A 27,588-nucleotide genomic window follows, 5' to 3' on the forward strand; every position below is an offset into this window, starting at 1 on the left:
TAAAGTGAAACAGTAGTCATCTCGGTGCAACATTTCTGAAGATCAATGAAGTGGAGATAGTTTTAAGAACCAGGTATTCTACTCTTCAACCATACCATGAAAATGTCAGTGTTATTGTGGCGTGTTATGGGATAGGCAGAAGGGGAATGAGCAATAGACACTCAGGTTTCTCCTGCAATGTTTCATTTTGAAATCCGACAGATGTGATCAGCAAATGTATTTAATTTGCTTGATTAACAGATTTTTTGAAAGAAGCAAATATATTTGACTTTTTATATATTTAAATATATGTATTTATATTTGTTATATTTTGTACTATGTGATTTATCAGAGTATTTTACCCAAAGTACATACAGTTCACGATTTGGATTGATGGATTTTGGATGCCCGCCGGGAGGCTGTGGAAAATGTGGTTCGACCACAAAATCGTACCCTCTTTTTCTTTTCAACTGCTCAGCGTTAAATCTTTAGGGGCATGGGGCCCCCCCAATATAATCCGCCCTATGGGAGATCAAATCTTAACTGAATGATGTGTACTCTTCTATGAGCACCTGTGTATATAGGCATACAGTAAGGATGTTTTTACATGTCCAGTTTTTTATATGAAGAGCGGTCATACATCTGATCATTTGATATGTGTTGATGTACCGAGAAAGCAAAATCTGAATCGAGAAGTCATCTCCACATCTCAATTGGGATTTTGTGCTCCACACCTGGAAGAGATGGTGATGTTTCACCAAATCTCTTGGTCAATTTATGGCAACGATCCACTGCTACGAACAATTTCTTTACAATCTTCGCCGTCCAGCTTGTTGAGAAATGTCCAAGGCTCTGGCAGCTATAGTGTGCATGTTATTTTCCCTTGTGTGTCCGTGTGTTTGTGCATGTGCTCACACACACAGCAATGATTTAGCCTCTGTAACTACAATTGTGCTATTTTCGTTTGTATCCAAAGAGCCTTGCAGTGAGGTCAGCTACATGTTATTAAGGAACGCGTAGGGGTTAAGGGGTATCTTGCTCGAGGATGCCCACGGGTTAGGCTGTGGACATAAGGCTTCAAACCCGGTACCCTGCAGCTTGGAGATGAACAGCCTGACGACTAGTGGTCCTTTCCTGTACCAGAACCATTGGTATATCTACTGGATGATGTGCTGACCCAGGACCAGCAGTGTGGTGTTATGGATCACACGGGATATGGGAAATATGTAATCAAACTATGTTCTCTGTAAATTCTCAGAAGATTTGTGTTTACAGACATTTATTTAGTTTTACATGCATAAAATGCATGTTGATTATTACTTATATTCCCTGTACCTCCCCCTCGGAGTACAATATAACAGTATTAATGATACTATAAAGTTGCAATATTCATTCTGGAATCCACACACACACACACACACACACACACACACACACACACACACACACACACACACACACACACACACACACACACACACAGCGATACATCCCCATGTGTTTATCTAGCGGTGTGGAGAGGGTCATAGCCTTCAGAATAAAGGATGGATCAATCATGTTGCTCCAGGCATGAGCCGGGAGGCTGTGAGACAAACTGGGGCAGGAGAGGAGGGGGTTAAGGTTGGATCAGGTCTCACTCAAGTCAAGCTGGTTCTACTTAGGAAATCAACCTTAGAACCTGTTGCTGTCCATGCTCTTCCTTTCTAGAGCCTTCCTACTGCTGCTCTCAGAGTGTCTGTGCTCTAGGTCGGTCAGACAATGTTCTGTGTGCGGGTCCCAAAAACAAATTGAAAAAGGAATCTTTGAAGTGGTGGAGCATGTTTAAATCAGACCCTTTCATCAAAGCCGCTCGCCCAAAGCCACACAGTGAAATCAACGACATGTCAGCAGAGCAGGAAGGGGCTGGGGTCCCTCATGTATGCCTACAGGTAGACTGCGGACGTTGGGGGATCAGATGCATTACCTTTGAGCTGGGATTGGGATGAACCTCTCCCCACAGCACTGCACTTCCTAAGAGCCCGACGTCGTCCTTGGTCTCATCGGCACACAGAATTCCACTCCGATTATAACAAACATTCATGGCTATCGTACAAATAAGTTCCCATTCAAAGAGAACGTGTGGTATTTCTGTCAGGGGTTGCCAAACATGCTTATGCTGTGACCCGCCTGTTGAAGTACTTTAGGCCCAGGTCCCACAAAGTGGTTTCGTTACGTGAAATAAGCAAGATATTGTCATTGACATGTTAAAAAATAAAGTTGGACGATAAGCATTTAAAATGTGCTGTGGCCCACTCATGGTTTGTGAGCCACAGTTTGAAAACCACTGATGTATTACCGTATATTATCTGTGTTTAAGGAAATGCTGCGGTACCATCACATTGATCACTGAACAGGAGCTTCTGATCGTGGACCTCCAGCAAGCGAGTGGGCAAATGATGACATCATGAATTGAGTGTAATATTTGAACGTGGCACCCTCTGTCTCTCTCTGTCTCCCAGGTCCCACTCCTAGCCCAGCAGCACGCAACAGCCATGGGGGGCCCACCTGGGTTCCCTGCCGGCATGCTGTCTCCAGGTGGGGCCCCCCCCTACCTCTCATCGAGGTTCGACCCCTCTAAGCTACAAGAAGGTAACGATGATCCACTATGCTCATCACACACACACACACACACACACACACACACACACACACACACACACACACACACACACACACACACACACACACACACACACACACACACACACAGAGAGAGAGACAGAGTTTATCCCATGCTCTGTGGTGGGATCTATCTATGATTGATATTGATAAAGTATATATTCTCTTATGTCTAAGAGAATCTATCTAAGAAAGAACAACAAATTGGAACACATTAAACCAATTCTCAAATCCCTGCATTGGCTCCCCATGTATGTATTTGATTTGAATGTCTTTAATGCAAACATGGAACAGCAGGATTAGGCTTTATGCAACACATAGCTGCAATAAACCAGCACTCATTAATTCTAAATAAAGGTTAAAAACCTTTTTAATTTTAACTTTGCTTTCCTTTAAACTATCATGCATTTTTAACACATCATTTGATTTGAATGTCTTTAATGCGTTCTTTTCAATCCTGGCTCCATGCCTTGTATGGATCGCTTTAGACCCAGTGGTTGAACGCGTCGATACGCTCCTCAGTGAGACCCTCTGTGATCCTCGCCCTGCAGGTTTCTCGCCGCCCGCCGCTCGGAGAGGGAGGCCCTCCGACGACTCGTCCAGCGACGCCAAGCCGTCCGACGCCATGTCCCCCGACTCCGGGGCCGACAGCCGGCTGGGCTCCCCGGGGCCCCAGTCCATGTCCGTGCCCCCGGGCCACAGGCCGGGCATGCCCCCCCACATGCACAGCCCCCCGCCGGGCATGGGCAACCCCCACATGCCCCCCTTCCTCCCGGGGCCCAACATGGGCCACGTGCCCCCACAGATGATGTACCCGCCGGACCGCTACCACATGCACATGCCGTTCCCCCCTCGGGGGCCCCCCTTCCCCCCCCGTGGGCACCCCATGGGGCCCGACCGAGGGGGGCCCTTTCGGAACGGAGGGCCCCCAGGGTTCGGGGGCCCTCCGTTTCTCCGGGGGCGCTGGTGAGGTGTGGAGTTAACAGGGGGGGGGGGGGGGTCGGTTAACCACTGTGACCAGTAGTGACAATCCGGGGGGAACAACAACAACAACACACACACACAGACGGGACACACAAGGACTGCGGTGTGTTTAAGACGACAAGAGGACCTTCTCTCAGCCAAAGACACACTCTTTTGTTTTGTGATTGTTTTCAGTTTTTTTTTTCCAACGGCCGAAAGGTTTTTAGTAGCGACGTTGGCTCCCATTGCATCAGAGTGACTGTGGATGTAAATAGTGTACGTGTGTGTAGCCGGTCTTATCGGTTTGTATATTTCAGATTATGTTTATATACCATAGGGATCCAATTTGTCTGGTCAGGAGAAGGAAATTCAAGAAGAAATGTGTATTTTTGTCATTGTTCATTAAATAAGAACGTATGTAGGGGAAATAATGGTGCACATTTATTATTTAATTCATTTTGGTTATTCCAATCTGTTTTAGTGAAGAACAAATATGGTCACCTTCAACTGATTTTTCATCCCGCCACTAGAGGGCAGAATAGCCTCGCTGTGAACGTGGAAACCAAGCTGAGGTTTTGAACTTCTGAAGTGAAGGACAAAAGGGGAATACCCTGAAAAAAAATAAAAAAATTGAGGATAATGCTTAACATCGCCCTAACATTTCTTAAAATAGTTTTTTTTGGGTGGGTGACTAAATAACGATGTTCTTTTTCTTTTACTCCCATTTAGAAGTATGGTAATCTGTGTTCACATTGATTAAAACCATTATTTACTAATTGCAGAATTTTGTGTTTCTTTGGAAAGAGACTTTTTGCACAAAAATGACAATTGCATAAAAAAGATATGCAAAAAAGTACAGCCAAAAAAAAAAATCAAAGACTCCCAAAGTTGGAGATATATTACACTTGATTTAGAGATAAATAATAATTTACGTTCATACGTGAAAGGTAACGTCCAATTGAATCCACTGATTGGCTGAAAGGCAGGGGGGGCGGGGGGAGTTAATTAAGCAGCGTCCTCGAGTCGTCGGCGCTGCTCCCGTCCCTCGTGGCTCCTCCCCCTCCATCGCGCGGCGGCGGAGGATCAACACGCGCATAGTCGGTCTGTCAGGGCACTAGACACAAGCAGCAAATAGGCGGGGAAACACAAGATATACCCTCCGCAGCCACGATACCGCCCGGTACCCATGGACCGACAGCAGCGCGTGAAAGCGGGATTTTAAAGATCCGTGATGGCTGTCGTCTCGCGCCGCAGACCGCGGTGACAGGTACGTGCGAAGAAACCTTTTGATCCACCGGGTCTTAGCGCCGTCTTTTCTTACGCTATTCGATTCGACTTGATTCGTCCAACTTTATAATAAATGAAGCAGAGAGTGGGATACTGTATCTACCATGCAAAGGGTCAGTCAAGTGATTTGTATCGTTTACGCGGAGCTGTGGGGCCGCTGTTCGGTTCGGCCATCATTTATCAGCAATGATTCAGCCGAATTAAATGTCATGTCATTCATGGACGGAGCGATCTTTTTAAGGGGTTAATGTCTGCCCGGTCTCTCCCCACTGCTCCTCCAAAACACCGTTATCGACCCCTGTCTGGGAAAGCATAGCTCACATAATTGACGAGGCACTTATGGCGATATACGTCGGACGGATGACTAGACCTAGGCAGGTGGGTACCAACCTGTGTGCGTACGGACGCCGAGTCAAGGTGTTTGGGAGGGATTATCAGCAGCGAGAACCAGACCAGCTCATCTCCGGCGTTATTGGGTCCTCCTGGATACTAAATACACATACACGAGTCATAGATGGAGAGGCGTTGGGAGGCGACCAGTGTGGTCTGACACATGTGTGTCTATGGTTTCGCTGCTGCTGTGTTTGACACCCAGTTGCAACAACCTCACCATGGGATCGGGTTTGCTCTTCCCGGGGACAGATACCCGCGCCTTCAACTCATACCAGCCCTCCTCTGACCTTGTTATGGTTGCGTTGCTTTACAATGTGTTCTCCTTCATGTATTGGATATTGAGCTTACTAATGCATTGCAATACGATAGCCTGTGTCCAGGTGGCCACATTTGGTCTGTTACGGTCTTTGAGGACTGATGGCACCTGCCCAGGGGGGAGGGGGGCTCGCTATGACTACATCGATTATCTGTGTTATGATATGCACCTAGATGCGGTGGGGGGGGGGTGGGTGTAAGAGTACAGTTCTGCTGTCGATATGACTATAGAAGATGTATGTTATGATGTGAAATGTGAGGGATGGGGGGGGCTTTGGCGGACCCTGCCTGTGGGACGTAAGCAGAGATGGCCCTCTGTCTGTCACACCTCTACCTCTGCTCCATCTGTCGGGCTTTGCTGCTTCTTTTATTAGATTGCGGCTGTCAAATGTGTATATTGTGTGTGTACTGTGTACCTCAACCATGTCCTGTATATCTTTAATGTACATCGGCTGACAGTGTTTTACAGTTGAATGGTGGAAAGTGGCCCTTAGGTAATTGTACTTCATTCTATGATACTCAGTCATACTCCTATGCTAATCTTTCTTTTGCAATCATACTTTGCTATAATATGTCAATCTTCCTCTTCCTCTGCATTACTTTGTCATTTGGACTATCTCTGGGGCAGAAGTAGATGATCAAAGGTGGGTTCTCACAAAGATTAGATCAACATACGCTGTGCCAATCTAACTTTGTGATAACAATCTACCTCTGTTGAACGACATTGTAATCTCTGCGATCCCAGACGCAGACCATTCTGAGACAGCATGGGCCATACATGGAGGAATGCGTGTGCCCCCATTCATATGTTAATGTCATGGCTCCTTCGCACAATCCACGACTTTGTTTCACTTTCCCCATCGTATTTAAAGACCATACGGCCCCGAAATGTGCATAATTCAGCCACTTAGCGAGTGTTTGGAGTGAAGGATTCATGCTGCACATGCTCCATAGCCCATAGTGGTTCATCTCGTGTACAGAGCGGTGCGGAGTAAACAGAACCGACAGCCTACTCCTTGGCCTGCGGCCAGAGCCGTACGCACAGCCAGATTACTGTTACACAGTGTACTTTGGAAAGTGTTTTTAAAAGGAAAATCTGCTGGGGGGGAGGGGAGGAGGGGAGGAGGGGAGGAGGAGAACAAAAGATCAGCCTCACAGAAAATGAAATGTTCAGAATGATCTGCAACTTTTTCTGTGACCGGTATATCTTGGGGAAAGCCAGTGTCTCACCAATCCCAGTGTAGAGATCAGTGGCGTGTCTGTCCTTTAATCATTCTAAGTGTTTGTCTTATTGTTTATCGATGTAACCGTCGCATGATGCAATATATTTATATTAATATATAACGGGAAAGCAGACCGCAATGCAGTCAAAAGTTGGACTTCAATGCAGAAACACTTTCATCTTTACAGACAAAAGAGGGGGAAGGGCCTTAAGGCACATCATTTAAAGTTTAGCTACGATGAGCTGGATTTGAAATGGGCATAATCGTAACAGTACATCTTATTATAAAAGGGAAAATAAGGGGACTAAAATCAAAATGCAGACGTGTACAAGCCTCTGCTAGTCATTCCTCTAGAGTTTTAATGAATTATCCAGAGCAGAAGCTTTTCTTCATCTGGCCAAGGGGCTGACCCACGGTAGTAGTTGTGTTTGAAAATGTGTTCTGAAACCACAGCGTGAGGCTTGATTCTGGCACATTGATGCAATATCTGAGATCAATGAGGCCATGGTCTGGTAGCCTTAGCCACAGAGAGCACAGCCAACCTGTAAGCATTCTACGCTAAGATTCCCCACACCTAACCAGTTGCACGGGGTATGAAGGTGACAAGCCAATACATGCCATCTTAATGCCATCCTTTTGTTGCATCACAAGTGTGAGTGTCCAACCAGATGGTTGAAGGATGATCGATCCAGCACCTGCCTTCAGGGGGGCACGGCGCTCATCTATTCAGCGTACATCTGGGTGTACACAAATGTGTGTCTCTGTGTATGGGGGGGGGGGGGGGGGGGGGGGGCTTTAGCAAACCGCCTTAGCAGTGATATGTGTTGGGCGTCTTGCTATAAATCCTGTAAATCACTTGGGATTAAATTCTCTGCTAAATGGACTTGGCTTCGTCGTCAATTATACTGTTTTAGAAATGCCACCAACCGCTGCCAGCCAGCTACCATAACCCATAAATTGAATCCACTAGGAAAATTGTGTCATTCTGCAGGGTGTCCACAATGGAGGTACTGTATATGGCTGGCATGGGCGATAGGTCAGGGCAACCTTCCCCTTCTTCCATGTGAGGAAAGTAGTAGGCCAGGCAGGTATACGGTAGACAGGCAATCAGAAAGACAGGTAGGTCGGAAAAAGGTTAGCAGACAAGCAGGGAGGAAGACACAGACGGGCTGGTAGGCAGACAGACAGACTGGTAGGCAGACACAGACTGGTAGGCAGAAAGACAGGTGGATAGGCAGACAGAGAGATGCAGATAGGCACATAGACTTACAGGTGGGGTAGACAGACAGGTGAGCAGGCAAGCAGACATACATGCAGCTGGGCAGGCAGGCAAGCCACATATGTCAGGATATGCAGGAAGATAGACAGGTGTTTTAATAATGGAGCTGCCCAGGTTCAGGCCTGGTCCATTAATGTTTTCTCTTAAATCCCTCTCCTGCCAAAGCAATTGTTTAATATTTAAATAGATCCCTGTTTGTGGGTTTCTCGCAACTTGGAAAAAAACATTTATGGTTTGTTTTTTTAATTCAGTATTCAGGCAGACATTTCCCCCCCCCCCCTTGAGAAGGACCTACATTCTCAGCAAATGTTTGCCTAATTTAGTTTATAACCAATGCAAGCTGTTAGAGTGTAGTTATTAAAATGTTATTCCATAAAAAACAAATATGGTGCCACTGGAACATCGTTAATGCAAAACAGGAAGTGTGTGTGTGTGTGTGTGTGTGTGTGTGTGTGTGTGTGTGTGTGTGTGTGTGTGTGTGTGTGTGTGTGTGTGTGTGTGTGTGTGTGTGTGTGTGTGTGTGTGTGTGTGTGTGTGTGTGTGTGTGTGTGTGTGTGGCCACTCGTGTTTCCACTGTCTCCCAGTATGGTCCTCTGTGTATCTTTGGTCCCCACGCTGTATCCGTCCACACGTTGCACAGAGTCCCAGCTAATTGCCAAATTCGTCTTGTGCCCCATTAGCCTAGCCCACCACTCTGCTGTAGAACAATAGAGTTATTGTCTGAGAACCCAACACACACCATACGCAGTCAGTCATTGTAATTGGTCCCTCTGACAGAATGTACGCAGGCTAGCCACGGTATGTCCAGCGTAGGAAGTCGTCCGTGTGTCATTCCAAGATGGTAGGAAGGCTAATAAACTCTGGCCATGTCCACACAAGCTGGCTGAAATGTACACACGCTGTGTTTGTTTGCAACCTTTTCTGCCAATATAAGCGTTTTCAGCAGTGCTTACAAACACTGGGACAGTCATCCTTCCCTCTTGTTTGATCTAACAAAACAAACCTGGTCTTATTTACATCCATGGAATGTGAAAAATTGAGGTTTTTAAACGTGAGCCTGGCTTCCCTCACCTGTTCCGTGTGTGAAAGGTGAACTGTGACTATGACACCACAAAGCTGTAGCTGCTTCTTTCTGTGTGCATTAGCAGCCGGGCAGCTGCTACAGCGGTAGTACAGGTCTTTAGACTTGACTTCAAACAAACATTGTATTGTACAGCCGTTGTCTTTCGTTTCCTGAGACCACAATCTTTTTTCATTACTTGTAAGCATGAAACGTTATTACGCAAGGGTTAATAGAATTCACCACTTTTGGGTATCGGATGGTATAACCCTGGTTTATGTTCAAATGCTCTATTCTAGAAGAGTAGTATAGGTGTAACTTAATAGTGGGGTTTAGATAGGCCGATTTTCTCGGTTGCCTACAGGTGGACGCCGGACTGCATAACAACTTGTGCACATCCATAAAAACATAAGCACGCACAGTCTCACACAGGGCTATGTTTTGAATAAATCAACTGAAGAGACTATTGTTATTTAAAGCCCGGTCTACAGATTAACATTCAGGACCAGGAACCCGCCCCTGGGCTGTTCGGAGCCTGGAAGCGAGCATGGAAAGGAATACTGAGGGAACAAAGAGACGTAGCCCGAGCAGACGTTTATTGATCGGCGTTTCAAAGCATGTGGGCTGGTGAGGCCCACGCGGTCAGGATCCAGTCGCTGGGACCGCGGTCTCTTCTGTAGGAGGCTTTAGGAAGACTCTGACGATGGCGGCAAAGTATAATAATAATCACAGACTGGGTGCAAACAGGTGACCACGAAGAGCGCCTCAATGTAGGATCCTAATGGGAATACCGAGGGCGAGATGAGTCCAGTAGAGAGTTCTTTAATGTCTGATATCTGTCACTCTGTTGAAACAGATAGTCGTGGTAAAAACAAAATATAAACTTATTTTGAAAGATTTAATCAGCAGAACTTTTTTTCAGTTTGTGTTATCTTTTAACTTTGATCATATCCGCATCCCTAACATCAACATCGTCGTCTTGGCTAGTTTAATTAATCCACCTCCTGGTGCGCACCCGCCGCAGTAAGTATTAATGTGGAGGAACGTGACGTATGAATTCCATCATCAGAATTTATTTTAGGCGTAAAAAAAAAATGGGTAGGTAGGGAATTTATTTTATTTTTTTATTTTATTTTGTCCAGCGGCAGCGAATGATAGGTAGGTTGTTTTCATTTAAAAACGAGAAAATTTGCTCATCCTTGTACAGAATGAAGAGGTGCTGTACCAAAACGTAATTATAGTTGGTTTTTTTAAAGCTCATAAAATAATTTGGGTCGCACATAAATTGACGGGGTCGGTCGGAAACCGGAACCAAACAAAAAAAATAATTTAGGCCTTATCTCCATATTATGCTTGTTCGTCCCCCCCCCCCCTCTGTCGGACCCTCTGTGACGGTGACCCCGCAGGGGAGGGTGGTAGGGGGAGAGCTTGTGGGCTCCTCTTGGCTGATAAGAGGCTGAGGTTGGCAGGGAGAACACAGTAAGCGTCTCTAAACTGCTGCTGCCATGAATCACCGCGGGGGGCCTGGGGTTTTGGACACCCCACTTCCGTCCCATTCATTTCCAGCCAGAGGAATGCTGAGAATAACTCTCAAACTCGTGGTTCTCAAACTGTTTTTGTCTGAGTATAGGTGGACAAACTTCTGATGTCACTATAGGGTTGATGTGGATTGTAATAGCTCCTCAATAACACACTTGTGGTAAAATAGGGGGCATTTTTTGAAGTTATGATTGTACAGTTTGTGTTTTTTTGTTTTTGGGCCGATTGCCAGTTTCCAACAACTAGCATAACGTTAGCAACTCTCTCAACCACTGCAATAGTGACACACGTCGGCTTCATGTCAATGCAGTGATCTGGACGGTCCACTTTCAAAACTTTATATTGTAATTATTCTGCAAGGAGTCAACAGTTGAAAGCAGCTTTGTCGAACATCTTTGATCTGACCTAGAATTTTACAGATCCAAATGAATGGTAGTGTTCAGTAAAAGTAATGGATCTGTGTCGAGTAAATTTTGGTTAAACCCTTTATCACTCTTCCAGTCCCAAAGGGCTTCAACGGCCCACATTTCACCGCACCCGCTAACCCTAAGCCCTGTGAAGGACTTAAAGCAGAAACTCCCCCAGAGGGAAACTTTTACAAGGAACCCAGAAGAGAGATCCACCCTTCCGGTTAGGAGGGCAATTGGAGCCATAACGGGCGGACAATGGTACAAACTGATAAACCGCCACTAAACCAGGGACTCCATTAGTGGACCGTACTATCCTGTCCTCTGCCTGACCCGGCTACCACTCTGTGGTAGCCGGGTTATGCCACTGAAGTTATGCCACTGAAGATACCCAAAAAACCTGCTATGATGTAAGCCGCGAGTCTGAAGCAATAGAGAACACGTAAGCTTCCAACCTCTTCCTGCTGCTCCTCCTCCTCGTCGTCCTCCTCCTGTGCATTCCAAATGAACTCACCAATTCACTCTCGCGCCTTTGAAGTCTGTCGGGAAGACGAGGAGCTCTGCAGGAGACCACCGCCAGTGCCACCGCCCTGCGCTAATGATCTCCTCCAACCCCATGGCTTCTGCTCTTTCATCTCTCTGGTGACAGTAGCGGCTTCTTCTATTCAAACTCCTCCTAGCTTGATCGGTGGATGCGGCCTACTGGCCTAGCCTCGTACAGTTTAAAGGCTTGGAGGGCAATGCTGGGATATAATGTTATAGACTTAAAATGGATTACACTGTTGGAATTGACTAATTGCATATGAGAAGAACAGCAGTTGGGGAAGGGAGAGTTGTTGATGAGGATTTGTCTGTTAATCCAAAAATGTAGGCAATTGTGTTTGCAACAGTGAACACACTTCTAGAACGTAAACAGTTTTTTTTATTCTGTCTAATTCATTTGTTTAACACTGCTGACCGATTAGCCTACAATCTATTTGATGCAAGTCATGTTCAGGCTCATTTTGATGAACAGCTCTGGTGGCATTGTTTTTTTGTTGCTGCAAATTAAACCAACAGGCAAATGTTATTATCATCTGAATTTTCCGGATGTTTTACCACAGGTGTGACTGTGCGTTGTTTTGGGCCAATTGTTGTTTTATTTGCGGAGCAGAAGATGTACAGCGTCTCGTGTTGCAGCGTGGTTTGCGCTGACCTTGTCACCTCTGAGGCTGGGGCTAGGTTTTATTGTGTTTGCCTGACGAGGAAGACAAACACACTGTGTTTAATGTCAGTCCTGTCATTTCCATGCCGAGCCTGCTCATGCAGAACAAGCCTTATACACGGGGTGACCTTGCTGTACCTTCCACCGCAGACTCTGTCTTGACATTTGTAGCCCCTCACAACACTACTACACCAGGTCAGGAAATCTAGGCATGCATAAATTAAGGAAATACTTGGCTTGTTATTAAGAAATATCAACCAAAGTCTGCAGGAACTGTTTGACTCAAGGCAGTTGAATAAAGGCAAAATATGCCCAGAAAATACAGTCAAGTAAATGCTTCATCGTCAGAGCATACTGTATTCAAACGAGAACCTACCTTTTCAACATTTCTAAAAACTTTTGGTTGCAGCACACACGTTTGTAGTGACTCCGGTGTTGATTTTGGGATTTGATTGTCCCTGGCTTTACTTGTTATTCTCTTTGGATAAATGCCCCGGGCTAAATGTTAATATAAAACCTAATATAAGGTTTTATACCACGGTCTGCGGGAATACTCGATTCTGATTGGATGCAGGGTGTGCATTAACTCCTGATATACGGACACCTGGACAAGTAGTTCCGTCAAATTGTCTGTTTACCGTTCTCAATTAATGCGCTAGCTGGCGTATCCATAGATGTCTATGGGCGTATCGTCTCTAAAATAGTAGTAACCATAGCAACGGGAAACAAAACAAAGCTCAGCGGACTATAATACCTCCCGTTACCTCCCGTTCTAAAGTCGTAGCTATGGTCCGTCCTAATTACTGGAGGAGTGAACAACGTTTCCGTTGCATGAGAACCCAACGGGCGTGTAATGGTGGTTCCGGGTATTAGTCGGACCCTCAGGCGTAACCAGGCAAACAAATGTATGTTTTGTGGAAAACTTTATATTCGGATTGTAAAACGCATGAAAATATAAATTAATGTTCTTAATTTGGTCACCGTTGGTAAGTGACCGTGGTATAAGCGGGATAATGCCCTTCGAGGTGTCCATTATCAGGAATTAATGGACTTCGCGGAGGCAACCGTCCTCCGCTTCGCGTCGGACGGTTCACGCCTCCACGTCGTCCATTAATTCCTGATAATGGACACCTCGTCGGGCATTATCCCTTACTTATATTAATTAAATTATTTATATAACTAATTATTGTTAAGAGTCTTGCTCTGAGCCGCGCAGGCATAATGTTTTTACTGATGGTTAATTGATCAGATGCTTTTATCCAGTGAATTCATACAATGACACTACGGAGCCGGTACGAGTTACGCGTTTTTTAACCGCAGAATTCCGACGGGTAGTCTGTGGTCATTGGGATCGAACCCAGTCTTTTCACTGGGATTTTGACTTGGAGTCGAACACCCTTACCCCTAATATTGAATGATATCAAATCAGTCAACACAACAGCCCTCCCTCTTCAGCGAGTTATCTGTGCCTGCAGGCAATTCGCTGTAATGGTAATTTGCTGCGACGTCACTGTAAAAGGCATCTCCATGTGGATACTAGATAAACTGTAGGCTCAGCTGTCAATATGTCGCCATGGAGATATTGACCGACCTGTCAATGTGTTGAATGTCCAATCAAATCTACCAGCAGACAAGCTGGTTGCATGAAGACCTTTTTTTTGTCTTTATTTTTTTTTGGTAATGGGCAAACTTTGCATGCACAAACTTTGCATGCACAATCTTTGCGTTAATTTTTTATATGCTTGTTGTTGGAGCAGATTGGTTTTAGATCTTCATCTGTGCAAAGTAAGTGGGGCCAATAAGGGTAAGGGTTAGGCTCTCTTTATCTACCATAGGGCTACCGTATACTATTAGTAATTTAGCCTACACTTATCCAATGTCTCATTTAGTGAGTTCAGATGCATGTCATCTCGGATCGAACCCAGTTCCTTTTAGGAAGGGAATTGGACACCCACTATCCTGTGACGGTTGTGTTTGCAGTTTGTTAAGAAGGATGGAACTCAGCTCTCGGTCTTATCAAGCTAGCTGATGATCGCTTATTTGGCTTCTGTTCAACATGGAATTCCAGTTTTATCTCAGCTCACAACAATGTGCTAAAACATTTTATGCATAAATAATATTCTATTCTAGTTGGTCAGCCAATGTAAACAATGGTTAAGTACATCTCTTTGGATTGTTTGTTTTTATGTGTATGGGAAATTTGTACTGAATATGATATATTTGTAGACAAACACAAGGATACAATGATATATTTTCAATCCAGTGTCGTGTGGCCTATATTCTCTCAGATGTGTCTTTTTTTTTTTCCTGGGAAAACGTTGAATACAAATTCTCATCCAGTCTGTGTATGGACGGATGGATGTCAGAGCCCTAAGCCTGTGGGAGGCCGATAGTTTTAGGAAGATTCATGGGAAATTGGATCCGCCATATCCAGGAGAGATGCTCTGGCTCATTAGTGGGGTGACCTTTTCAGCCTGGTCTGCATGCGGAGGTCACTGCTCTGCCTTGAACGGAGAAAGGAAGAGGCATTTAGATCCACCACACAGCTGAGGGCACGCGGGTTTAGACCGAGCAATCACACCGTCTAGACACACCAATATCTGCACTTGTCTCTCAGAGGGGCTAGCTCTACTACGCCTGTCGTTCTCGGTCTCTCTGTCTCTTTGTCAGTGTCTCCTTCTCTTGTCTGTTTATCTATGTTTCTGTCCCCCTCTCTCACTATGACTACTTAGTCATTCAGCCGATGCTTTTCTCCAAGTGCCTTTCAATTCATTTTTTGTGATGCATGTCATTTGTCCACACTAGGACCTCTTTCTCAAAGATACCTACTGATGCCTCGCGTCTGCAAATGATGCCTCGCGTCAGGGTTTGAAGTCAAAGCCAGATCCTTTCGAACATTGACCAATCTTTGATCTGTCTCTCTACCTCTTACTCTTGGTCTCTCTGCCTCTGGCTGTCCTGCTGCATCTACCGCGGTCTTGATTTTGCCCCCCACGACATCACCGCCGCCATGACAACGACACTCACAGCCTCCGGCTCCTTCACAAGTCTATTTTAGACCCGGGTCTGTGCACTCTTAATTATCGTTTCACTCAACGATAAAGGCGCTATCTTAGCTCACATCTTAACAAAGTGGATAAGTAATGGTTTACTTCTGAGTATGTTGATCTGCTTTTTACAATACCGGTACTAGAACTAGAAATCCTGGAAAATAATAATACATTTTTAAATTGACAGAAATTATACATACAGTATATTTACTAGATATTTAACAATAAAACAATAAATAAACAAAAGTAAAAAACAATCATGTCAAAGAAAGTTACAACTGTTTTAAAAGCATACTATTATTAAAGTGCATATAGTGTGCAGAGAGGCAATTTTGAATAGGTGCATTTAAGTGAAAAATAGAATTAGTTATTTCTTCACAATTTCCAACCATCCAAGGAGGAAGTATGTTGTTTATTTAAGCGTACCATTCACTATTTAATGTCCTGACATCAAAACTTGGACAGCTGTAGTCAGAGTTTTTCACCAATGTCCTCGTCTTATTTTTCTTCCTGACCCAGTGATTTGTGAGGGGTGAGGAGACAAGGATACACCAGAATAGGTTACAGGACAAAAGGGAAGGACGGGAGAGGTCAAAGGAGGGCTCAATAGTGGAAGAGGTTACAAGGTGGTGTGAATATGATGCTATCTCAAGATGGGGGAGGAGGGTAAGGAGAGGAGTGGTGTGTGTGTGTGTGGGGGGGGGGGGGGGGTACAATTAAAATACTTGGGGGAGGGGACAGACATTCCTTTTTGGCTGTTCGTTTGCAGTTTTAAGGGTGTGTTTGTCAGGCGGGGGGTGGGGTGGGGTGGGGTCCAGGGGAGTGAGGAAAGGAGGAGGGTTTTAACAAACACACCCCCCACCTCCTCTTCGCCACACACACACAAACACACACTCTCAGTCCCTGAGCCCATCCCCTGCAAACAGGACTCACTCCTTTTGAGCACCGGGAAGAGGGCCACATCCATACTTTTGTCAGGGTTTGTCTCTTCTGGGCGCTCATTGAATTGTCTCCGGGCTTGCAGGGATGTTGTTTGATGGACTTCCTCTATACCTTGATTTCTTCCTGAAAGGCGAGAGGACACTTCTTCTAGGATCACCCAAACCGCCTCCAACCCTCCTTCTCTCCTCTCCTCAGGTAAGGCTGTTGTGTTTGCTGCTCTTTGGTTTCCCTCTCCTTTTTTTTGGGGGGGAAACCAGAGACAAATGGCTTAGGGGCTAGATTGGCCTTTTGTGCAGCTACAGGAGGTGTTGAAATGAGAGCAGTTGTGGCCATTGCTGACATTTGTTCTGGGGTTTTGAGAGGGAAACTGGGCAGTAAAGCAGTGTGTTTCTGTGAATGATTGAGGCACAGTCAAAAGTCACCTTGTTCCTCTAGTGGTGGATTGGTTGTGGAGACTTTGGGAATGCTTACAGCTGCAGGTAGGAATCCAAACTAAACATGTACAAAACGAGTGCTATGAAGTTTTGAATGAGTAGTTATCGTACAGGTGTGCCTCCCTCCGTTGTTTGGTTTATTATTTGGGTCGGCTTAGCTCAGGAGGTAGAGCAGTTGTCTTGTAACCGAAAGGTTGCTAGATCGCTCCTCCTAGCTGAGTGTTGATGTGTCCCTGAGCAAGACACTTAACCCTAACTGCTCCTGGCGAGCCGGCTGACTCTTGCATGGTTGACTCTGCCGTCTATGTGTGAATTAACCGATGTAAGTTGCTTTGGATAAAAGCGTCAGCTAATTGTAATTGTATTCAAACGAGACGCCAAGAAACTGAGCAGTGTGCAAGTTTACCTATCAACTTCCTGTTGTCTGCCGCTCTATTTTTAGATTCATTTTTTTAAGATGAGTGTCATTTTGTTCTGGGTGGGTGTTAGGGCTATTGACGTAGCTACCTGTAGCCCTCTCTTTAGGACAGCCTTCTACCTACGTCTGCCGGCGAGGGGCTTGTGCGTAGGCTAACGTACACTCTGTAAACCATTCAACGGCGGAGTCGAGACAATGTGCCCCCAGTCAGACGTGGGATTACAAAGCCGGGCTGTGCTGCCAGTGGTCTGTTGGTGGGTTAGTGACAGTGTGAGCGGCAGATGATGAATTGCAAATAATAAGGGAGGCAGAGCTGGTCAAAGTCAAGGAGAGCTCCCCGTCGTGCGTCAACGGGGGGGGGGGGTTGGGGGGAAGGGATGTGGGGTGTGTGTGAGTCGGTTTAAAATCAGTTCTTTGTGTGGATGGCCCACTGGGACGCGATGGGCGAGAAGTGGTCATCTGGTGGAGTCATAGTTATGGAAATGATGGCACGCCTGGGGAATTAGGAGGGGGGGGCTGTGGTTCAGCTTGCCCCGACTCTGGGGGGCTCCCATGTGTTTACCGTGAAGCTAAGCATCTGTTGCGAAACACATGGATTTGTTTGAGTTTTAAACACATCATTATTGTTTCTTTATGGACTAACAAATTATATTCAGTCTGACTTTAAATATATATATATATTTTTTTTGGAGATGCAGTATGGGGATAAAGGGTTGCAAGGTATTGCATGTTTATATAGATGGATAAATAATATATAAAAACTACAGTTTTCCGTCCCTGGCGCCTCATTTAAATGAGCTGTTCAGGTGATAAAATCTCTTGTATAAAAGTGGAGAAATGGGCATAGCTGCAGAGTTGGCAGAAAAATAGCCTGCTTTATTATGCTACAATCAGACGTTTCTCTCCTTTTGGTTTGAATTTACAACATTTAACCTCCAAGTGAACCAGTTATAACGTGCCATAACCTTTCCTCATGCATGCATACATTCTGGGCTAATGACAATGGTGGTGAATTTTATTTTATAGGGCGGTTTTATTTGATGCAGTATTTACATTTGTAAAACGGGATTGATGCTTTCTATAGCAGCCCAAATATAAACAAGGTATGTCTAACAATGAATAAACCTATCATGTTGCTGTTATTTAAAGTTACTGTAACACCATCTTAAACATACCCTCTCAACCCCATTTATATGCATCATGTTTCTCTCTTACCATCCCTTAGAAAATTTCTGAAAAAGTTGTATCATTGTTGGTGTCATCATTCAGCCTTGAAGTCGTTACCCACTATGTTATTTTTTTCCTTCTCATATTGTGATAAAAGAGTTGATTCTTAGTCACAGTGACTTTCTGTAACCCTAGACCAAGAATATGTATCTGTGAAAAGAGGGTTTGTGTTAAAAAAAATTCCCGGTGTTCTGTCGGCATGTCTGTACACATGCAAGCAACATGATATTTGTTCTGATTAGGTTTGTTGTTTTTCCTTAAGGCTCCTCATACCAAGGATGCTACAGATATGCAGATTCCAAGCATGTTCCCAACAGTAGGCTAGTTTGGCCTACCGACCCCATGGCAATGCATGGCTGACCATCAAGACCAGTCATGTAGCGAGTACTGCAGAAGTCGGCCCTAACCTTTAACACGTCTCCCAGTAGTGGCTAGGAAGCCTGAGACAAACTCGTTAGTTTATTTGTGTTTTTCTCCAGTCTGAATCCTCAAAAAATTGATTTGGAGTCGCCGTGTCCCGACGTGCCTTCTGTGTGCCCAACAGACCGGCGGGGACGGTGCGTGCCGATTGGTCGCGGGCTGCACAGCCCGTCTCTGAATATTTTGGATTGGTGTGTGTGATCACGCATGATGGATGCTGGTGCCTTTAGCCGACCCTGCTCCGTTTGTTTTTTAGCTGCTGGCCAACAGCTGGCTCTGTGATTCTTCCATTAGCAGTCTGCTTGGTTCCACAGGGTCACATCTAAGACCGCAGGCAGGCCACACTTCATGTAGTTCATGTAGTACACGTAACGAGGAAACGTTATGTATTATACTACTATCTAAATCGAATCTATTCTTTGTGTCTTTTCGTCAGAATTTTTGTCTGCTGGTTAAAGCCTGTGAACCGAAACGCTGGGCGTGGATTATGCATCTCTATGACTGCTGTTTCTTCATGACACTGACCCAATAATGCGCCCCTTTAAAGCCTGCAGTCGGCTTATGTCTACATGTCTGTAATACTGTAACCTCATTGTCCATAGCGCTGTTTTTATGGAAACACTGCCTTCATGAACACTGCATGTTCTGTGTGTGTGTGTGTGTGTGTGTGTGTGGCTGGCTGGTTTGGTGGGAGTCTGTGCTGTAGAAATAACAACTGTTTGCATGCTGTAGACATCCCAGGCCTGTGTATGCTAAAAAAGCGTGTTTGTGTATTGTAACGTGTGGGTGCAGTAGAAACCACCAGCCTGTCATATAGACTATGATCTGGGAGGATGGAGCGTCAGACATCTCAAGCTGGCTTTGTGTAGCGAAGTGTGCTTGGTCTGAGCTTGTTCTGCTTGGCTGCACAAGGCATTGGGGCGGGGGGGGGGGGGCTAGGTAGTTAGGTAGGGGGTCAGGTCGGCCACTCAAACACTGCCCCCGTTGATGTATCCCTTTCAACAGCCTTTATCCAAAGGTATAGCTGAGACAAGCCCATACCCCTCAATTGATACCTTATAGCCTGGCGAAAAAGACACGCCCTGGAGGGAAAAGAATGATTTAGGAGTTGGAGGAACCACTCTTGCTTCTGCGAGCCAGGTTGAGGTTATTTAGGTGTGTGCACATCTTTCTTTCCACATGCGGTTGAACCCCTGTAGATCATCTCTACTCTGCCGTCGTGAATACTTTATGCAGAGCCCCCCTCCAAGTGAGGCCCTTTTACAAGAGGGCAGGGAACCCATCCTGATCTATCAATATTGTAGCGGGAGATTGTGAAGATAACAGAGCTTGACGTGTGTGTGTGTGTGTGTGTGTGTGTGTGTGTGTGTGTGTGTGTGTGTGTGTGTGTGTGTGTGTGTGTGTGTGTGTGTGTGTGTGTGTGTGTGTGTGTGTGTGTGTGTGTGTGTGTGTGTGTGTGTGTGTGTGTGTGTGTTGGAGGGGGGAGTTGATTGTGGATCTTTAGAGGGTGTTGAAGGCAAAGTTACCTTGACGTGTCCTGCCCTCTGTGACTTGAGAACCAGTTAAATGAGATCTGGCTCGCTCTGCTATTTTCTAAAGTAAGAGGGTTCTGTAGTGAAACATTGCAGCCTGCAACATCAACTCTGGCTCTGCGAGGAAAATACCACGGAACTCGACTGTAAAAAAGAGAAAAAGAGTTTAAGCTGTACTCTCTTATATTATAAAATAGTCAGGCATTACTGGTCTCCGTGAAGTCGGCACATTGCTTCTCCTGGGCAGGAAACAGAGCCCCACAGTCCTGTAATCAGGGTTTTCCTGGCGGTGTGTCCTGGGCCCTGAATGGCCATGGAGGGCTATCCTGGCCTGATTGCCAGGTGAATGGTCTTGCCCACCGGGGGGGGTCTTGGCCTTTAGTGTTAGGACATCAACTCCAATTGAACATTTCCATTGGCATGCTAATGCTAGCTCACTAGCATAATTAAGAGAGTTTCGATCGCTTGGCGGAGCGTTGTAAACCCTTCAACTTGGTATGAATAAAAAATAAATGCTACCATTTATTCAGCTAACGTCCTCTAATGTAAGCCTATTTCTATTCCACTAAACTGTTGTCATTAACAAGTGAGATTATATAAAATCCCAAACAGTTTGGTGGATGTAAACAACAGGGACTTAAGTTGGCACCATGCTGTTTTAGTTTCCTTAATAAACATAACAGTAGAAGGATTAAGAAGGATACAAATCTGAATGATAATACTGGTAGGCTTTCCTTTGGAGATCTTTTTACTGTTGCCCATAAAATCGCTCACATTTTAGTTGCCAATGTGCCACAGAAAAGCCTCTGTGGCACCCTTGTGGACCCTTTTGCATTTAGGATCAGACATTGTGCATAAGATAAGATGAAATGACAGATTTTTAGTTAGACGTGTGTGTGTGTGTGTGTGTGTGTGTGTGTGTGTGTGTGTGTGTGTGTGTGTGTGTGTGTGTGTGTGTGTGTGTGTGTGTGTGTGTGTGTGTGTGTGTGTGTGTGTGTGTGTGTGTGTGTGCACTGTGCCATCCCATCCCATCCCATTCAGTCTGGAATTTGAAGCATGTAAATGCAGCATAGAGGGATGACTTTTAGTGGTGTTGGTGTCAGACTAGACCTTTCCCCTTGTCAGGGTTGGTCTCCCAGACTGTGAGAAGGTCATCTCTGGTCTAGCTCTTTGTTTAGAGGAGCTGTAGACGAAGCCGGGAGGAGGACACTCACAAGGGGAATTACTTTCCCCCAATGGATGGTTTCTTTGCTTATATTTGTTCATGTCTTTCTTCATGGCCGTTTTCTATTGTAGTACAACAATTTTTAGAATGCAAATTATGGTGATTAGATGTGAGCTCTATTCATCCCTGAGGACAATTGAGGCACAACAGCACTCCATATCTGAACAAAACACGAAAAATATACATTTTAAGCAAGCGAACGGATAGCAATAAACACCGACAGCATACCACAGAAAGGCTGGTTGCTGTTTTGGGAACACACATATGGCATAACAAGCCAGCTAACTTGAAAGGTTTGGGTGAGTTTTTCGTAGCCTAAAGGGAGACGTGTCAACCTATTGCTGTTGGTAAATACACGTTTTCTAAAGCCGGAGCCAGCTGCTGACACTGGGACGAGTCGCCACATGTCCAATGACCTGTTGGCTGTCCCCCATTGAGGAGCCTTTCACACACCACGTTTTAACCGCCTGAGTTAACACTAGTAAAACACGCCGCTCACATTAGCATGCCAAAGGTGGTGGACGTTTTGGTATCAAACACTGCTGTGCTCTCGGCCATGCCTGTTAACCACCTCAAGCTAGGATAATGGCTAGCTCAGGGTAACCATGGTTACCCGGTAGCCATGCCAGTGGAAATATAGCTCCCGCACAACTGGGTGGGCTGGGTCTCCAGAATTGAAGCGTTAAATTTGGCATTGTAGCGCTAGAATGCGCCTTTTGGACTCCACTCCCCGACTCCATGTGCATTTAAGACGCAAGGAAGAAAGCCAAGGGGGACTTTTTTGATGGTCGTAATAACAAAACCAACCATCATTCATCTTGGGAACAGATGATAGGAGAGGGTGGGATTGTGGTGTTAAGGGGGGCGGCGTTTGTGGTTGAAAGAGAAGCGGGGAGAAAAAAAAAACCCATCTTTGATCACATGTTCATCAGCAAAATTGCTTTGGTGGGGAGTCGAACCCGCGTCTTCAAAGGTGATGGAGCCAGCCCTGCTATTAGTCTGTTGACACCGTAATGGGCCTCTAGTTGTGGCCGGACCACGACGCTCTCAGACAGGATTGTCCTGAGCGTTCCTTTCATCTGGATAAACCCTCGCAGGGGGACATATCCTCTTTCTGTTCACAGACACACATAGGACGACGTGTACAGACCTATTTTGCATCACGCTTTTTTGCTTCTTTATAGCAAATGGCGACAGCAGATCTAAACAAAACTTTGTTCTAAACTTTGTCAAAGTCCTTTTTCGATTTATAAACCAAAGAAAATCAATTGAAGGATGTCATGTACTCATCATTACCTGCCACCTCTTGCATTAGAATCGAATACGGCTGTCATCATCTTGGCATGAATTGACAGATATCTTGGCACTCATTCACAAGGAAAATATATTTATGTGTTCTTGTGTTATTTATGTGTTATTTAAGTGTTATTGGCTCGTAATCTGTGTTAATGTGTGAAAATATTTCACAAAAAGCCATAGGGGGCGGGAATTTGAGGATGGCACAGCTGGTGGAACAATGTCATGAAAAATCATAAAACAAATTGTACACAGGAGGAAAGTTTCCAGCATTTCATCCCTGAAGATGTCAGTCATCCTCAGTTAATCTGGGATCTCTTTCTCATTGTAGGCATAAGAAAGGATATCAAAAGGATCTGGATGGATGAAAACTGGCACTGACTTCAATCAAACGCCAAACACACCTGTGTTTTTTTTTCCCGCGTGTGGTGATCAGGTTACCGGAGTATTGTGTTGGAGCCTGCAACTTGTTGTCCCCAAACATTCCTTCCTATCAGCGCAAGGTTTAGCCTTCGTGACAGGAATGTGTTTGCATGTTTGCACGACTCTCTGCAATAACAAACAAACTAACATTGACTATAACTCCTTGTTTCTCCGGTTTTTTGGCCTGTTTTTATAAAATGGGATGCATAGATGCAGCCGTTTGCCTCCAAGGTGATTCCTGCTGTCATTGAGTCCTCTACAGTAAAATACCCCTTCCTTGTGGTCTCTGCTGCAGGGCATAAATGTAATTTTCTCCAAAGCTTGAAGTGCAGTGACAGCTTCTTCCTCTGGGCTTTGGTGTGCACCGGCGTTCAGGAAGCAGAGGTTGTTGGAGGTGGCTGGGGGGGGTAGGGGTGTACCTGCCCCGCGCCCTCTGTCCCAACAGGCCCAGGTATTTGTCAAATTTCAGCCCGGCTTTCAAGTGGTCTTTAATGACAAAGGGCGCTGTAAATCTTCCGGTGGCATGCTGCTTCAGGGATGCGCCAATCCAAGCTCTGGAATGGGAGGGGTTCAGCATGTGGACATTTTGTGTTCACTGCCACACGGGTCAAATATCAAAGAAGTCCCTGAGAGCAGCATCAAGCACTACTCACGCTCGCTGACATTTCTTTGTAGTAGTTTGTTACTCGGAGAACACAGGAGCTACTACAGTGGTTTAGTTCTAAAAGAACCAACAGGAACCACACTAGTTTGTTTCTCAGACAACATACAGGAACTACAGTGGTTTGTTTATCAGAGAACACAAGGGGTACCACAGTGTTTTGTTTCTTGGAGAACACAGGCACTGCGTCTGTAACGTCTTTTGTCCTGAAGCCCTCTCTTATCCTCGAATCTTATCTCTTCCATTGGTAGTGGGGGGATTACACAGTAGCGAGGGACCCAACATAAATTAACAGATTCGCTAAACTCGCCAAGACAGATGGCTAGTTGTCATCAGGATAGGGTGGTCAGTTGGGTGATCGACTCTGTCCTGAAATAATGTCCGCAGTCTACCTGTAGGCATCGCCCTTACCTCTACCAGGTATCTGAAGTCAGTTGGGATTAAGGCGTCTGCCGAAGCTGAATTACCAAATCCTTCACAAATAGTAAGCAGAACAGATAGCTCATAGTTGTGTATGTCTAAGTTTGCCTATCTGGTGCCGAGCCCTGGAGCCCAGTGTTGTTGCTCTGTCTCACAGTAAACCCATTGTTCCTCTCGGCTCCGTGGGTGGCCGGGAGCGCGCTGGCCATATATTTAATCAAGGATCTGGATGAGATCTGTGTGTGTGATATTTGCACTTGTTAAGTGCGTTTTCCACAAAGGTTCTTCAGGCCCATTGGTTGCTATGCATTCCTGTGGGGTCACCTGTCCTAAGTTTCCTGTTACCTAGCACATACACACCTGCTTTTTCACCGGAGGTCCCAACCCTTCTTTAAGGGATCCGGCGTGACGGCGCAGGGTTAAAAGGGAAACTGTGGAGCTGGTTCCCGGGGGAATGGATCGGAGAGTAGAGAGTACTGTTTAAGGGCCTTCTTAATGCAGGGTAGTTTAGGAGTTGTTCTGTTTACATTCAAGCAGAGAAGGCTCTGGGGCCGAAACCCCATTATCAACAGTCTACCTGTTGGCCTCTTCACACCTACCTGCTCCGTAATGACCTGATGTGTTGGCTTGGTGGCTCACAACATGGATAAAAATGCTGCATTTTAGCCCTCTCTTCACCCAGTTTCCTGCCCATCTTCACTGTCCTGTCCATAAAAAGGTAAAAATGGCCCAAAAATATATAGCATCATTTTAATTATGTTATCAGCTTCATTGTCACCCAACGACTCTCAAGCAGCTAGTGGTTGATGGACAAAAGTGTGTAACCGTGTGTATGTGTGCATGCCAAAAAGGCAGGCGTGGGAGGCCTGAAGTGGAAAGCGCAGTGACGGACTGGTAAAGGCAGCAGGACGGTGAGAACACTGCAGCATTGAAAAGCCTTTGGACCGCAAAACTGCAACCACCGCGCCTCTGAGATCTGCCAAATTCAATATCCCATCTGATCACAACATGCTGCCTCACTGCAGACTCTACTCCACCCACCGCACCTTTACCCCGTCTCCCCCTCTCTGCTCGGGTCCTTCTGTGGCCTTTCTTATTACACATTTTTACATTCAAGAGCAATTTGATCGATTTTTATTTTATACTTGGACTTGCCATCGCTCCTTAAAGTGAACCCAAAACCGTTTCAAAGGTGGTAAACGTGCCCTACATGATTGTAGGCATAGTAATGTATGCTATTTTGTCACTTGTATTAAACCGAGAATGTAATGTAGAGAGAACAAGAACAATTCTTTGGCAGTCTCTGGCCACCACTTTGTAAGCGCTCCACCTTGGTGGAGGCCCTTCAACATCACGGAGAGAACAGCGCCAGCGCTGTTCTCTCCGTGATGTTGAAGGGCCTCCACCAAGGCACTTCGCTGTCTTGACCAAGGCCCCCCCGGCGCGAGGTGTGCGGAGCCCTGTACAAGCACCGCTTTATTTTGATGTTGGCTTTTAAGTACTAAACTTTACCACAACGTCGGCTTGGGTTGAAGCCATGGGGATAATATGCACCCCCCCCCCCCCCCCCCCGTCCTTTGAGACCCTCGGCCAAAAAAGCTGCTACAATTTAGGCCTTAGAAGGGGATACTCTTACAACTACATTTTTTACTATTTTTATTATCAGGGCCATGTGTTTCTTGTTCTATGTAGATTAAATTTGCCATGTCATGATAATATTTTGCTTTAAAGTCAAATTTCCAAGTGAATACTCTGATTCACAGTCTTCATTATGTTTTTGTTATGCAATAGATGAGATGCATTTTGTTATGCATGGATAATCTCCATCGGAGATCGTTTTCTATTTCAATAAGTCATTGAGCATACATGTGATCTCGACTTACCCCCTTAAAGGCAGCACATTAACATGACCCTCCCTCTAAACGTAATTTAAGTGACGTCATGACAGAAAGGCCTGGGATCATCATCTACAGTCCGGTTTGGTTCAGCATTGAGCCTGCTGCTGTTAGCACGCGGTTAGCGCTGCTGTGAGTGTCCCTCATAGGGGTTCCACTCTGAGGTTGTTACAATGCATTAGCATCCCTGCGGCTTCCCCCTCCTGTTGGCGTCTGTCCTGACTCTCCCTCTATCTCACTCCATCTCCCTCTCCCTCTCCCTCCCTCTCTCTCACTCCATCTCCCTCCTCTCTCTCCATCTCTTCGTCTCCCTCCATCTCCCCGAGTCTCTCTCTGTTTCCCTAACGGAGGATGGATGGAGACAGTGTGAGTCTGCAGTGTTGGTGGGTGGGGGGGGTGGTGATGGTGGTGGTGGGGGTGAGTGGGTGGGTGTGGGACCCTACCAAACTCAGACGTCACTGAGATTATGCTGTGCTGTGCAGTACTTGGAGAGAGAGAGAGAGGGGGAGAGAGAGGGAGAGAGGGAGAGAGGGAGGGAGAGAGAGAGAGAGGGAGAGAGGGAGGGAGAGAGAGAGGGAGGGAGAGAGAGAGAGAGAGAGAGAGAGGGAGAGAGGGAGAGAGGGAGGGAGAGAGAGAGAGAGGGAGAGAGAGAGAGAGGGAGAGAGAGAGAGAGAGAGAGAGAGGGAGAGGGGGAGGGAGAGAGAGGGAGAGAGAGGGAGAGAGAGAGAGAGGGGGAGAGGGATGTAAGTGTGAGACGCAGTGAAGCATAGAGCTGGCAACACATGAAGCAGAAGGACTTTAAGGGGAGAGAGGGATGGTGATAAAGATGGAGAGACGGGGATGGAGGAGCGATGCGGTGAGAGGGCGGGAGAGACGACGCAGTGATGGTTAAAGGGAGGAGCGGGAGGTAGTGTGGGGGGGAGGGGGGGGGGGGGGGGGGGGGACGCACCAGACAGGGAAACGGGGTCAAGTCCAGTTTACGCAACGCCCCAACTCTCAATACGCTGCAGCACACACACACACACACACACACACACACACACACACACACACACACACACACACACACACACACACACACACACACACACACACACACACACACACACACACCACCCCCCACCCCCCCTCAGGGCAGTTGACCCAAAGGGACGTCTACAACAACACAGCTGTGGGCTGAATCTTCCGGTCGTAAACCAACCCAAACCTCTAGCCCACTGACCAGCCCCTCCAGGCTCCACCAGCCCTAGGGTGGGTACATCCAGTCCTCACCGGCCCATATGTCAGACGCTTCGCCCACTCCACACCCCAAGGGGGGCACTCCAGGGAGTACCCCCT

General features: G+C 46.1%; 2 protein-coding genes across 5 annotated transcripts in view; both read left to right on the forward strand.

Moving 5' to 3' along the window:
- LOC130405471 (SR-related and CTD-associated factor 4-like) overlaps window positions 1-4,394 on the forward strand; it is a 25,491-nt gene extending 21,097 nt beyond the window's left edge. The window contains exons 16-17 of one of the 3 annotated variants that reach the window (XM_056610556.1): window positions 2,478-2,607; window positions 3,189-4,394. In XM_056610556.1, coding sequence (XP_056466531.1) covers window positions 2,478-2,607; window positions 3,189-3,607 — 549 coding nt within the window. In that variant the 3' untranslated portion in view covers window positions 3,608-4,394. The remainder of the gene's footprint in view (window positions 1-2,477; window positions 2,608-3,188) is intronic. The other 2 variants (XM_056610553.1, XM_056610554.1) reach the window with 2 other exon arrangements.
- A 256-nt stretch (window positions 4,395-4,650) lies between these two features.
- Window positions 4,651-27,588, forward strand: part of tiam1b (TIAM Rac1 associated GEF 1b) — a 58,272-nt gene continuing 35,334 nt past the window's right edge. The window contains exon 1 of one of the 2 annotated variants that reach the window (XM_056610548.1): window positions 4,651-4,867. The gene's annotated coding sequence lies outside the window, so the exon portion shown is untranslated. Of the gene's footprint in view, window positions 4,868-16,226; window positions 16,495-27,588 lie in introns of those variants that run through there. The other variant, XM_056610549.1, reaches the window with a different exon arrangement.

The sequence above is a fragment of the Gadus chalcogrammus genome, chromosome 16, assembly GCF_026213295.1.
Source record: "Gadus chalcogrammus isolate NIFS_2021 chromosome 16, NIFS_Gcha_1.0, whole genome shotgun sequence".
Taxonomy (NCBI): Eukaryota; Metazoa; Chordata; class Actinopteri; order Gadiformes; family Gadidae; genus Gadus; species Gadus chalcogrammus.